At 58.4% G+C, this 14,850-nt stretch overlaps 1 protein-coding gene across 1 annotated transcript in view; it reads right to left on the bottom strand.

Moving 5' to 3' along the window:
• The window catches only part of LOC139831408 (uncharacterized), a 64,822-nt gene extending 51,248 nt beyond the window's left edge, over positions 1–13,574 (bottom strand). Inside the window, exons 1-3 of the mRNA XM_071820676.1 lie at positions 13,454–13,574; positions 13,032–13,370; positions 12,460–12,796 (exon numbers count right to left, since the gene is read on the bottom strand). Of these exons, the coding sequence (XP_071676777.1) occupies positions 12,460–12,796; positions 13,032–13,370; positions 13,454–13,553 (776 nt within the window). The 5' untranslated portion in view covers positions 13,554–13,574. The remainder of the gene's footprint in view (positions 1–12,459; positions 12,797–13,031; positions 13,371–13,453) is intronic.
• Positions 13,575–14,850: the final 1,276 nt, after the last annotated feature.

Below are 14,850 nucleotides of genomic sequence, written 5' to 3'. Positions count from 1 at the left end.
GCAGGTGTCCTGACTGTCTTTTTCCGTTGTTGTCGAGGAAAAAGTGCATCTGACACGGGCCATTCATCATCTCTTTGGGAGACACGAAAGGCCTCGGGAACCTGGGCCCGCTATTTTGCCTGTTGTTTCGGGAATCATCCCTATTATCGCCTCGCTGCTCATTGCTTCTCTGATAATCATCTCTGTTGTTTCCTCCTGTGTTTGCCCGAAAACCTGCCGAAATTTGTCCTGGAGCATCATAGTTCGGGTACTGCCGAGGAAATCGTCGCCTCGGTTGATAATTTCGACCACGGTCCTCCTCTGGCGACCTGTGCCGTTTGTTGTGGACAGCATCTTCTCCATCTGCCCATCTATTGGCTATTTCCATTAACGCGGATACTGTCTTTGGGTTGGTCCTTCCCAAGTCCTCGACAAAATCTCCACGCCTGATTCCTACGACAAACGCATCTATCGCTCTCTCGTCAGATATATTTTCTGCCGAGTTTTTGATGATGTTCCACCTTTGGATATATTTTCTCATTGGTTCGTCCTGCTTTTGTCGACATGCTCTCAACTCCTCCAACGACGCAGGCTTTTTGCATGTGGACCGGAAGTTCTTGACGAACACGTCCTCGAAGCTTTCCCAGCTGTCGATAGATCCTGGAGGAAGTTTCTTTATCCAAGATCGTGCGGCTCCACTCAAATGCACCTGGATGCTTTGCATAGCTGTTGCCCTAGTTCCTCCTGTGAGCTTCACCGTATCGAGATAATCAACTAGCCAGTCCTCTGGATCCTGAAGGCCGTCGAATTTCTTGAAGTTGTCAGGTAACTTGAATCCTGAAGGGACTCGAGTTTTTCGGACTCTCCTCGTGAAGCACGGCAAGCCACACATATCCTCGTCGTTAAGTTCTGGGGATTGCCGATGTTCCCTTCTGCCTTGCCGCGCTCTATCGACCCTTGCTTGTGCTACCGTGTCTCTTGCTCCACTTGGTCCTTCAGGGGCTGCCGCTGTTGCTGCTGCAGGTCGTGGACTATTTTGCCTTGCCGCTCCTTCGGGAGGCGTTGATACAAACGCTGTCCCCATAGCTCCAACTCCTGCTATCGCCATATTGTATAGTGTTTCCCTTGGATCTCCTGGAGGTGGTTTAGATGTGAGGATAAAAGCGTGTGTCGCCATATACCCAGCCTCTGGTGTCTTAGGGATGATGTTTCCTCTTGTATCTATCGACATAAAGGACATGTCGAGGTTTTGGACCAAGTGCTCTCTTTCTGCTTCAGGTATGTGTTGTAACCTTGATCTTGCTCTGTTCCGAGCCTCCCTGTGGCTATCACCCGAGGTTCTAGATTGTCGACATAAATCTGCCCTTCTCCTGCTGGATGCAGAAGCTGCCTCCTTTCTTCTGTTTAACTCAGCTGTCTGTTTTTCTAATTCTCTTGCAGCTCGTGCGAGCCTATATTGATATGCTTGCAATTCCTCTGGCGTGGCTGTGGTGGCCATTGGTTCTGAGCCGTCCATAGCTCTCGCGGCTCTATCCCACGCTGCTTGCGAGAGTTGAACTCTGTCTCGCGGCTGTGGCCCGACGTACTTATTGCCCAGGCCTCGTCGCAGATCGGAGGGATCGACGTATGGATTTCCCAGATCGTCGAAAGCCTCAGATGTTTCCTCTTGATCATTATTTGGCTCTTCAATGGCATAAATCTGATGATATTTTGTATTCAGATCTATGTTGGGTTTGGTGACACCATCGTTGAGATTGATGAAGACCTTGCCCACTGTAATAGATTTGTCGATGAAGTCGTAATTGTCGACACTGCTTGAGCTATCGCTTATATATGAGTCCGCAGATGACTCAAACGACATGTCGCTGAAGATCTTGGCGAGTTTCTCTCTTGCCCTGGTGCTGACGTAGCGTGTCGACGAAGTTTCTTCTTCTCCTGATTCGGTTGACGATGTATAGCTTGAAAAATCGGAATCGACCGCCGACGATCCCGACGAAATCGGAATTTTGACACGATACGATCCTTCCTTCTCGACGCGAAAGCGAAACCTTCCGAACGTCATCTCCATAGGCTCCGCCAGATACGCATATGCATCCAAACGGGAGGGTGGGTGAGGAACAAAATCGACAGGACCAGTAGCGATCTGTTTACCTCGATCCATTGCGTTGCTTGCGGTTGATGATGTCGAAGATCTTGAACATGCCATCGAGATCAGATCCTTACGCCTCTAGTTCCCACAGATGGCGCCAATTGACAAGGTATTAACTTGTCAATGCCTATGGATTGTAGGCTAGGGTTTAGTTAGAAGTAGAGGGCAAGTAGATCTCAAAGGTTTCAGCCGAAAAGTACTCGACGATTGTGAAATCTAGGGTTTGTAGACAATGATTCGATGCCTTCCTCGTCCCTCGACTCCCCCTTTATATAGGAGGCGGAGCCGAGGGATTCGTGTTGTACAAGTTACAGAGTGCGGGACGGTTTCTAACTCACCCCGCAAGACTACAAATAACACTTCCTATTATAACTCTAGCTTTCCTTAACAACATCTTGGGCTTCCGAATCTTCTTATTCTTCGGGTAGTGGGCCTTCAGTAAACCCCGGGTACTATCTTCGGCAGGCCCATTTGGGATGCCTATGTCAGCGAGGGAGAAGACCATCCCCCACCACCGGATCTGCCCAAGAGAAGCCGACGGAACCCTCTCGGCATAATGCCAACTACCAACACATGGTCGAACCCTACACCTACTATTTACACTAGGAACTCCTGCGCCTCTCCTCCGCCTCCCTCGACCGGCCTCGACAGCGAGTTTGGCCTTGGATTGGCCCGACAAGCATGGGAGCCCTCTCACGTAGTGTAGCAGGAGAGAGAACGGGGAGGATAAGAATGATCTTTCAAGATGCACATATGTAGGAAAATCCATATGGGCAACCGAACATGGACTAGATTCTAGTTGTTAGGGCAATATGCTTGTTGTATTACCAGGGGGCCAAAGGCCACAATCTATAGTACATGTACAGGTGCACATATGCAGAAAGCCCCCTAACATATGGGGAAACTACAATAGACAAATATATACATCTAACACCCCCCCTCAAACTCATGGTGGATCCACAACACTGAGTTTGGAGGGTAAGAAATCATGTTGCGCTCGAGTCTGTGCCTTCGTAAAGAAATCCGCCAACTGCAAATCTGAAGGCACATAATGAACCGCAACAACATCATCCTGTACCTGTGCACGTGTGTAAAAAGCATCAACACCGATATGCTTGGTCAGCTCATGCTTGACCGGATCACGTGCAATACTGATAGCACCTGTACTGTCAGACAAAAGTGGAGTGGGTGTCGTAACAGAGACCCCAAAATCTGCAAGCAACCACCGTAACCAAGTCACCTCAGCAATCAACAAAGCCATAGCCCGCAACTCAGCCTCAACACTCGAACGGGAAACTGCGACCTGTTTCTTCGTCTTCCAAGCAACAAGCGAACCACCAAGAAACACACAGTAAGCAGAAAGCGAACGACGATCCGTAGGATCACTCGCCCACGTAGCATCTGAATAGCACTGGAGCTGGAGAGAGCTGGAACGGGGAAAGAAAAGGCGACGAGTGATCGTGCCACGAAGATAATGAAGAACACGGAGGAGATGACTATAGTGAACAGTGGTGGGAGCTGAGACAAACTGACTCAGAATATGAACAGGATAAGAAATATCAGGTCGAGTGACAGCAAGATAAACAAGACTCCCAACAAGATGACGATAACGGGTGGGATCAGGAAGAGGATCACCATCAGTAGGACGAAGCTTAACATTAAGCTCCATAGGAGTATCGACTGTGCGCTCATCCCCAAGAGCAGCACGAGCAAGAAGATCCTGAATGTACTTTTCCTGGGAGATAGAAAAGCCATCAGAAGTGGAGGAAACCTCAATGCCAAGAAAATAGCGAAGAGGACCAAGATCAGTCATAAGAAACTGATCGCGAAGACGAGCCTTGACGAAGGCAATATACTCAGGATCATCACCAGTAATGATCATATCATCAACATAGAGAAGAAGAAGAGTACGTCCACGAGGAGAAGTGTGAACGAAAAGGGCGGGATCATGAAGACTAGGAGAGAAACCAGCAACAGTCACCACAGAGGCGAAGCGCTCAAACCAGGCACGAGGGGCCTGTTTGAGACCATAGAGAGAACGCCGAAGACGACAAACCATCCCATCGGGAACAGAATACTGTCGGGGGGAAGACCCCGGATAGGGCAATGGACGCGGAGCAGCCGGCTGGCCACTGGCCGGCTCGCGGCAAAGGCCGGCTGAGGAGCAGCCGGCTGGCGCCGTGACCGGCTGGTCCGGAAGCCGGCTGGCTCTAGGTCCTAGTCGGCCTGGCTACGGCCACCAATGCTGTAGCTGGGCCGGCTTCTACAAGCCATATCCGACTGGGGTTTGTACCTCAGACCGACTCGAGGCTGGCGAGTCTTGCACTGGAAGGAACCGGGTTGGTGATCCGGGTTCCGAAAGTCCACGCTGACTCCATCTTCCGTAAAACGCGGGGCACTGTGGAGCAATAGTGCCACGCGCCAGACAGGCCGCCAGGGCTTACGACGATCCGTACTGGCTACAGTGGTTGACGGCGATAGGAACACCTCCTCTCCATACCGCTGACCGTGGCAGCCGGATGGGACAGGCCACGATGCCTCAACGGCTCCTGACGTCACCGCCTCGGGAAGGAGCGGAAGCTGGAGCCGGCCAAGCCGGCCAGTAAACTATAGGGTCTTATATGTAAAGTGCCGGCGCCTATATAAGCCGCACTACCCCCTCTCGTGCAGGGGATCGATCATTTCTTACTTCACTCCACCCATAGAGCTGCCCTGAGAGAGAGACCATCATCTCCCTTAGCCTCCCAGGAGCAGCCGGACATAGCTCTAGGAGCACCATTGTATTGTGTGATCATCATATACACTCATAGCAGGAGTAGAGGTTTTACCTCCATCGGAGGGCCTCGAACCTGGGTACGTCGCCGTGTCGCTCGTGCCCATACCCGCATCCGGATACCGCCGTGAGATCCCTCAGGAACCACTTCGATTAGCCACCCTATGGCATATGCCGTGACGATACCACGACATTTGGCGCCCACCGTGGGGCCCTCAGCATCCTCGGCCGGTGTTTTCATCCGGACGGGCCTCACCATCACCACCGGCGAGCGAGTCGCTTCAGGCTTGATCTGGAGATTCGGCTCCCTCGACTGCGTCAGCGACAACGCTGGCTGCTTCGCTGACCGGCCCTTCCCAGCCGGCGGCAGCGTCATCTCCTTCGGCGGCCACGACGTCTACGTCGCTACCGTCGCACCGCCGCGCTACCCGCGGCAGGTCCTGCGCTGCGCAAGCCCTCCTCCGCGAGCCGGCAGCAGCGCTCCCGCCAGCCCCGTCGTCGTGCAAGTCATGATGGCTGGCGAGGAGCTCCCCACCAAGAACCCGCGCACCCGTGGCCCCAACCTGGAGCGCAACGTCGACCCCAACGACTCCGGCTCGGGCCCAAAGGCGCCACCGCCACCGTCCCGGCTGGACGAAGTCCGAGCGAAGCTAAGCACCACGCTCACGCCTGGCGGCGACCCCACCACCATCGAGGCGGATCTGGAGGCGCACCGCCAGCTCCTCCTCAAGCAAACCGAAGAACTGGCTGCTGCTAAGCGCCAGATGGAGATCACCCAGCGCGAGTACAACCGCGCCCACGGCCTCACTCCAGGCGGCGATGGTCCCAGCCGAGCCGGTCAGATCCGCCGCAGAGGCCGCGACCTTGGCGCTGAGATCGCCCGCGACGGCGCTCCTTCGCCGACTCTGTCCGCGGAGCTACCCGTCTACAACACCCCCGACAAGAACATGCGCGCGGCACAAGCCGCCGCAGAAGAGCTGAACCGCCTTGAAGGCGAAGAGTTACGCCGCCAAACCATGCGGGTGACTGAGCTGCTCAACGCAGCCAACAAGCAGGCGGCCGACCCCAGGTACGTCAATGCCCCCAGAGCTTCTCACGCTCGTGGCGCTGCAGGCAACGACAGGGAAGGCGCCAGGGACACGGCCGAGTCCGCCTCCCCAGCACCAAGCCAGCACCGTGACTCCCGGGCCACGCACGCAAGTTCGGGCCGGCCGAGCCACCAGCCGAGCGGCAGCAGCCGCAGCCGGCCTCCCCCGAGCCGGAACCAGGAGCAAGACTCCGAGCCCCGCCGTCAGCACCGGCCGGCTCCAGAAGCAGCCGGCACACGCCAGCCGGCACGCTCCCGACTGGGCCCCCGCATCGAGCCCACCGACGCCAGAGACCGCCTCGATCGGCTGGTCGAATCCCGCATCGCGGAAGAGGAGGCGCCGGCTTGCCCCAAGTGCTTCGGGCCCCGCATCGCCAACGAGCCCGTGCTCGACGGCTTCCAGCTCCCCGCGACACGCCCAAGTACGACGGCACCGCCAAGCCGGAGGATCGGCTGCAGGACTACTCCACCGCAGTCGGCATCTCTCGAGGCAACAAGCGATGGGCGGTACGCTACTCCCCTCGATGCTTTGGTCGGCGCCGCGCGCACGTGGCTCATCAACCTGGCCGCCGGCAGCAGCAACGGCTGGGTGGATTTCGGAGAGGCCTTCGTCGGCAACTTCACCGGCACCTACCGCCGGCCGGGTCGCCTCGGCAGCTTGAGATGTGCAAGCAGGGCCCGGACGAGACGGATCGCGCGTACCCGACGCGCTGGTGCGAGATGCGCAACTCCTGCGAGGGCGTGCACGAGATCCAGGCCATCAGCTTCTTCATGGGAGGCTGCCGGCCAAACACCATGCTGTGGCACAAGCTGCGCCGTAGTGACCCCAAGTCGATGGCCGCCTTGATGGCCATCGCGGACAAGTACGCGCTGGCCGAAGAAGCCGGCAAGGCGCCGGCTGACCCAGCACCGGCTCCCTCCAGGCGGGACCACCACAAGCCGGCTGAGCACAAGCCGGCAGACGGCGCCTCTCATGGCAGCCGGCGGGACAACTACCGCGGCAAGCGTCACAGTGACCAGCCGGACCGCCGGTACGGCTCCGCCCACGTAGCCGCCGTGGCAGACAACGCGGCAGGCGGCAGCCGCCGCCAGAAGCAAGACCGGCAGTGGAAGCCGAAGTACACCTTCGAGCAGATGCTCGACTCGCCGTGCAAGTACCACAGCGGCAAGAACCCCTCCAACCACACCACCCGCGACTGCCACTTCATGAAGCGGCTGACAAGCGGTGAACCTCTCCCGCCTCCACCCCCGCCCCCACCAGCCGGCGGGCCGGGTGGCCAAGCCGGCGCAGAGAACGCCAACCTCGAGCACCACGAGGCTAACCAAGTGCACCATGCCGGCCGATATCTGGCCGAAGATGCTACCTACATCATCTTCACCTCCGAGCCTGAGGACAAGACGAGCCAGCAGAGCCGTTCCCTCGAGGTCAACGCGGTCATACCACCGGTCCCCCAGTACCTAAACTGGTCAGAGCAGGCCATCACTTTTGATCGCCGCGACACACCAGCTGTCCTGCCGAAGCCGGGCAGCTACGCCATGGTCCTCGACCCCACCATCGGCACAACCCGGCGCAGCGTGCGTTTTTCGCGCGTCCTCATCGACGGCGGCAGCAGCATCAACATCCTCTACCGCGACACCGCCCGCAAGCTGGGCATCCAGGAGGCCGAGTTGCGCCCCACCCCCACCGTCTTCCACGGCATCGTGCCAGGCCACTGCTGCCAGCCGATCGGCCGGATCACGCTGGAGGTGATGTTCGGGAAGCCGGATCACTTCCGCACCGAGAGAATCGAGTTCGAGGTGGTGGACCTCGTGAGTCCCTACCACGCGCTCCTGGGCAGGCCGGCCCTGACCAAGTTCATGGCGGTGCCCCATTATGGGTACCTGAAGATGAAGCTGCCTGGCCCCAAGGGGGTCATTACCGTAGCCGGCGACTATCGCCGCTCCATGGACTGCGCCACGCAGAGCTCCAAGATGGCCCAGACGCTGGTCATCGCCACCGAGAAGCAGCTCATCCACGACGCCGTCGCCCTCGCCAAAGCCGCGCAGACAGACATGCCGGCTGCAGGCAACCCGGCTGGGACGACTCACTTCCAGCCGGCCGACAACACCAAGAAGATCCTGCTGGACCTGGCGCAGCCGGACAAGTACGTCACCATCGGTGCCGGCTTGAGCAAGAAATAGGAAAGCGAGCTCACCAGCTTCCTCCGTGAGAATCGGGACATCTTCGCATGGACTCCAAGAGACATCCCGGGTGTGCCGAGGGAGTTGGCTGAGCACCACCTCCACGTCCGGCCTGAAGCCAAGCCGGTGAAGCAGCCTCTCAGGCGCTTCGCCGAAGAACGAAGGAAGGCCATCGGTGAAGAAATCGCCCAGCTCCTAGCTGCCGGCTTCATCATGGAAGTGCTGCACCCGGACTGGTTGGCGAACCCGGTCCTGGTTTTGAAGAAGAACGGCTCCTGGCGCATGTGTATCAACTACACCAGCCTGAACAAGGCGTGCCCGAAGGATCCCTTCCCCCTGCCGCGCATAGATCAAGTCATAGACTCGACTGCCGGCTATGAACTGTTGTCTTTCCTAGACGCCTATTCAGGCTACCACCAGATTCCTTTGAATCCGGCTGATCAAATAAAGACTTCGTTCATTACCCCGTACGGGGCTTATTGCTACACGACTATGCCGTTCGGCTTGAAAAATGCAGGCGCCACCTACCAAAGGTGCATGCAAAAATGCTTGCAGGATCAAATCGGCAGAAACGTTCAAGCATATGTGGATGATGTCGTTGTAAAGACCAAGGAGACGACTACCCTCCTTGATGACCTGAGAGAAACCTTCACCAATCTGAGAAGATTTCGGATGAAGCTCAACCCGGCCAAGTGCACATTCGGCGTGCCGTCTGGCCAGCTCCTTGGCAACCTCGTCTCTCAGCGAGGGATCGAAGCCAACCCGGACAAGATCAGTGCCCTGGAGAAGATGGAACTGCCGCAGTGCCTCAAGGACGTCCAGAAGTTCGCTGGCTGCCTGGCTTCCTTGAGCCGCTTCGTCAGCCGGCTGGGGGAGAAGGCACTACCCCTGTATCAATTGATGAAGAAGGCGGACAAGTTCGTCTGGTCACCGCAGGCAGAGGAAGCTTTCCGTGACTTGAAGCGCGTGCTCTCAACCGCGCCAATCCTTGCAACGCCGGCTTCAATGGAGCCGATGCTGTTGTACATCGCAGCCACCAATCGAGTGGTTAGCGTTGTCCTGGTGGTGGAGCGCAAAGAAGACGGCAGGGAGCAGCTGGTCCAGCGTCCAGTCTACTACCTTAGCGAAGTGCTCTCCCAGTCGAAGCAAAACTACCCCCACTACCAGAAGGTCACCTACGGCGTCTACATGGCGGCCAAGAAGCTCAAGCACTACTTCCAAGAGCACCTCATCAAGGTGGTTGCCACAGCGCCCTTGGCGGAAATCATCGGCAGCAAGGATGCCAACGGCCGGGTTGCCAAGTGGGCCCTAGAGCTAGCCGCCCACACCATCCTCTACGAGCCACGCACAGCCATCAAGTCGCAGATCCTCGCGGACTTCTTCGTCGACTGGGCTGAGATGCAGTACCTGCCGCCTGTGCCGGATTCCACACACTGGAAGATGCACTTTGACGGTTCGAAGATGCGCAACGGCTTGGGAGCCGGCATCGTCCTCACCTCTCCCAAGGGAGATCGGCTGGACTACGTCCTGCAGATCCACTTCGCCGCATCCAACAATGTGGCGGAATATGAAGCGCTCATTCATGGGCTGAAGCTGGCCAAGGAGATTGGCGTGCGTCGCATAATTTGCTTCGGCGACTCCGACTTGGTTATACAGCAAGCATCTGGCGACTGGGACGCGAAGGACGCCAACATGGCCTCATACCGCTTCCATGTCCAGCAGCTATCCGGCTTCTTCGACGGCTGCGAATTCCACCATGTGCCACGAGCAAACAACGAGGCGGCTGACGCCTTGTCCAAGATTGGCTCAACCCGGCAAGCCATTCCGCCGGGCATCGCCTTGGCGGTTCTCAAGAAGCCGTCCATCATACCGTCACCGGATTCAGATTCAATATTCGTGCCGGCTGACCCGGGGGCTGCTCAGCCGAACCCGGGGGCTTCATCGCCCAAGTCGGGGGCTAACAAGCCGAACCCGCCGGCTACCATGCCGAACCCGGGGACTTCTCAGTCCAACCCGGGGGCTTCATCGCCAAACTCGGGGGCTAGCAAGCCGAACCCGCCGGCTAGCAAGCCGAACCCGGCGACCATGCAGTCGGATCCGGAAGCTCCCACGCAGGAGGCCCTGTTGGTTAGCGTATTCGAGATAAGATGCGTACCTTCATGGGCACAAGAATTCCTCTCCTACCTCACCGACGGTGTGCTGCCTGATGATAGAGTCCAGGCCAGGCAGATTGAGAGAAGGGCCAAGGCCTATACAATCATCAACCACCAGCTGTACAAACGCAGCGTAAGTGGGGTGTTCCAGCGGTGCGTCGAGCCGGCTGAAGGGATTGAACTCCTACGGGAAATCCATCAAGGAGAGTGCGGACATCACGCCTCATCCAGAGCCATAGTGGCCAAAGCCTTCCGGCACGGTTATAACGGGCCGACTGCGCTCAGAGACGCAGAAGAGTTGGTGAAGAGGTGCAACGGCTGTCAGCGCTTCGCAAAGAAAAGACACCAGCCGGCTTCCGCCTTGAAAACCATCCCCATCACATGGCCATTTGCCGTATGGGGCTTGGATATGGTAGGCCCATTCAGAACGGCGCGAGGCGGCATGACACACCTCTTGGTGATGATTGACAAATTCACCAAGTGGATCGAAGCCAAGCCAATCAAGAAGCTGGATGGCTCCACAGCCGTCACATTCCTCAAGGAAATCATCGTGAGGTTCGGCTACCCCCACAGCATCATCACTGACAACGGCAGCAACTTCTCCCAAGGCATCTTCTCTCGCTATTGCGGGGAAATGGGGATCCGGATGGCCCTATCTTCTGTGGCGCACCCAGAGTCCAACGAACAAGTGGAAAAGGCTAACGGCTTAGTCCTAGCCGGCATCCGGCCCCGGCTGATGGAGCCGCTCGAGCGAGCAGCCGGCTGCTGGATTGAAGAGCTGCCCAATGTGCTGTGGAGCCTGCGCACAACGACAAACCGCTCAGTCGGCTTCACACCATTTTTCCTCGTATACGGGGCCGAAGCCGTCCTGCCGACTGATATCGAGCATGACGCGCCAAGGATCAAGCTCTACACTGAAGCCGAGGCCAAAGAAGCTCGCGAAGATGGAGTCGACCTGGTCGAAGAGGCCCGGCTGCTGGCTGCGTCTAGATCTACCATTTACCAGCAAAGCCTCCGACGCTATCACAGCCGGAAGGTCCAGCCCTTAGCATTCCGAGAAGGAGACCTAGTGCTCCGGCTGATCCAGCGGACAGCCGGACAGCATAAACTGTCATCCCCATGGGAGGGTCCCTTCATCGTGAGCAAGGCAGTAGGCAATGATTCCTACTATCTCATAGATGCCCAAGAGGCTAAGAAAAACAAGCCGGACAAGGCTGACGAGGAGACTAAACGTCCCTGGAATGTCAACTTACTCCGCCCATTTTACACATGAGAGCAGGAATGTATGTATCCCTTGTATCCCTTTTGTAAGCTATGAAAAAGCACGCGCCAAGAGCGCCGTTTCCGACAAGTTTTTCGCGTACTTTACCTCTGTTTCGCCAATTGGCTTGAACCCTCTCACGCGGTCAGCTCAGTAACGTGATCCGGTTTCCGACAGCCGGCTTCCGATCCAGCTACAGACCGCAACCCGGCTGTCCGGCTGGCGGGAGCAAGGCCTAGGGAACCGACACGCGAAAAACGACTAAGGGAAAGAGTAAAAGCGAGTTGACTTGCAACTTTTCATGAAAGTGCTGGATTGCCGAATTCAGCTCGTTCGACTGAAATACTGTCAGCCTCACCCAGCGGCCCGCTCTTGATCCGGCGACGGATCGCAAGTCGGACGTACGACTGGCAAGAGCACAGCCAAAGAGTGGGGCGGATGGGAAAAAGCGAACGAGTCGAAAGAAAGCAACTCGGCACACAAATGATTAACAAACACATTAACGTGTGACATAATTAAAGGACGATAATATTCATACATGCGCACCCGGCATCCCGGGGATTTAATAAATTGTCTTGGCAAAAGAACAACTGGAAAGACAGGTAAAACTAAGACGCGGCTGGAGAAGGACCAGCCGGAGGAGCGTCCGCGGAGCCGGCTGCCGGGTCGTCTTTGGGCTCGTCTTCCGCCTCCTCATCTTCCATGTAGTCCTCATCGGATGGAGGAGGGTTCGGGTCCGCGACGAAGAGGGCCTTGTCGATGAAGTCGGCGATGGTGCTGGCTCGAGCAAGACGGGCGGCCTTGTATTCGGCTGGGAGCTTGTCCTCCACGCCGGCTCGCCGGAACTCAAGCTGCCCCAGGTCCACCTCGTTGTACCAAGAGAGGACGAAGGACAGTGCCATGTCGGCGTAAGCGCGCGTGGCCGACTCCTTCCTGTCGAGGAAGCGATCCGGCGCCCGCTCCATCAGGGAGGTGAGGCTGGAGATATCTTGCGGCACCGCCTCCTCAGGCCACAGCATCGGCGCCAGCTCTTCAACCGCCTTCCGGAGCTCCCAGCCGAGCTTGGTGATGGGCTCGACGCGGGCAGCCATGGACGCCATGTGATCCTCCATGGAGAAATACTCCGAGCTGCCCTCGCCGGTCTCCTGCCTCCTGGACTCGCGCGCAACGCCAACGGCTGCCAAAGCCGCGTCCTGCGTCTCCGGGAAGGCCGCTGCAAGAAGAAGCAAGTCAGAAATCATCGAAGCCGAAATAAGCTGAAAAATGCAAATTTTCGAAGTCCTAAGCCAAAAGGAAAAGCCTGGCGGCAGCCGGCAAGAACCGACTGCCACCAGCCCGAAGATGGAGATAGCAAAGACATCAGAAGTTTCTGCTGCCGGCTGCCAACGAAAGCCGGCAGCCGACAGCCGAAAGCCGGCAAAGGGAAAGGAACATTAAGGTGCACTCACCCGCCAAGCCGCGATCAAGTGCGCCAATCTCATCCGTCCAGCGCTTGGCGGTAGCCGTCAGCTCCGTGGACTTGGCGGTGACCTCCTCTTGCAGCGCAAGCCGCTGCTTCTCCACCTCCGTTAGCCGCCGGCTCAGATCGTCCACCTTCTCCTTCTCCGCCGTCCTAAGGGAGTTGAGCTCAGAGAGGTGGTTCTGCTCCAGCAGGCGCAGCCGTGTCAGCTCCTGCTCAGCTAGCTTGAGCTTGGCGGCTGAAGAACGGCCCGCCTCCTCGCTCTCGGCGCACTGGGCGCGAGCAGCCCGGAGATCCGACTCCAGCCGCGGGACCTTGGCGGCTTCAACTGCGAGGCAGCCGGAAAGAAACGTCAGCCAACGAAGATTCAAAAGAAAATAAGACATCGAGTCGAAAGAAGCAAGAGCTCACCCTTGGCGGTTCCCAGCTCGCGGGCCAAGTCGGCCCGGTCCAGCTTGGCCTTGTGGTAATGGGTAACGGCGCGATTGTACAAAGTGGTGCGCCGATCCATCACAGCCTAAGGAAAAAAGAAAGTCAGTCAGCTAGGTGAAACCAGGGCCGGCTCCAAGCAGCCGGCCCATGCCTCGGAGGGCTACCAGGATGATAACCAAATCAAAAAACAGATAAAGCTTACCTTGCCGGCTTCCTCCACCTTGGCAACGCTGGCCGCGGTCTCGGCAGCCCTGGCCTTGAGGTGGGCCTGCAGGCTGGAGAAGAACATCTCCACCGATGCTTGGCCAGGGTTCCCCTCCCGGCTGGTCACCTCGTAGGAGTCGGCGCGGAGCCACGCCTGCTCCATGGTGGCAGCCGAGCCAAGGCTGGAGTCGGAGGCGGATGGCACCTGAAGAAGAAGAGCGCCCTTGGCCACGTGCAGGCCCTGCTGCGACGCCGATGGGGCTTCCGTCCTCACCAGTGCGCGCGAGTCGGCGCCCTCCGTGCGCGCCGGCTCATCCCTTGCCGGCTCCCGCCTGGCTGGCTCATCCCTCGTCGGCTCCGGCGGCGGCGACGCTCCGGGCACAGCAGATGGCCCAGCCGGCGCAGCTGTCTCCGGCGCTCGAGGTGCCCCCTCCGGGCTCTCATCCAGCACCACCACGCTTGGCGGGGCACCGGCTCCGGTCGCAGCGGCGCAGCTCTGCTGCTCCGGCTCCGGTCGCGGACGGTGCAGCCCTTCCGGCTCCGGCTCCGGGTGAAGGCGGCATGCCCCGGCCGGCCCCAGCAGCGGGGTCCAGAAGGCGAGTCTGGCGCGGGAACATGTCGTCCAGCGTCGGCTGCCGAGTCGGCTCGACCCGCGTGCCGCGATCAGGCGCCGAGGCCAGCGGCACGGCGAAGGAAGGTGCCCCTGCGGAAGGCGCAGTACCCGCAGGCGGCGGTGGCGTAGGAGCGCGCGATGAAGGCTGCGGCGTCGGCTCCCTCCTTTGGCGCAGCGGCGGCGACGCAACGCGCGGAGCCTGCCGGGAGCCGCCACCCTGGGCAAACTTGATGGGAGCCCTAGCCGGACAAACAAAGAGAAGATAAGCATAAAAAGTAAGGAAAGAAAAGGAATCAAACAAGAAAGAGAAAGAGAACTCACCCGGCCTGCTCCGGAACCTTCTTCGGCTGCTGTCGGCGGAGCTTCTTCGCCTTCGCCTCCAAGGCGGCAGTGGAGCGAGGCTCGCTGGCCCGCTTCTTCCCCTGGCGCGCCGAAGTCGCCGTGGTGCTTGGCGGCCTCGCGCGCAGAGGCACGGCCGGGATCAGCCCCGTGCCGGACGTCGCCGGCTCCTCGTCCTCCTGCTGCTCTGGTGAGGGGGGCGGATTGTGCTCCCCTTGGC

The sequence above is a fragment of the Lolium perenne genome, chromosome 5 (genome assembly GCF_019359855.2).
Source record: "Lolium perenne isolate Kyuss_39 chromosome 5, Kyuss_2.0, whole genome shotgun sequence".
Lineage (NCBI taxonomy): Eukaryota > Viridiplantae > Streptophyta > Magnoliopsida > Poales > Poaceae > Lolium > Lolium perenne.
This window is presented reverse-complemented; position numbering and strand designations above follow the sequence as displayed.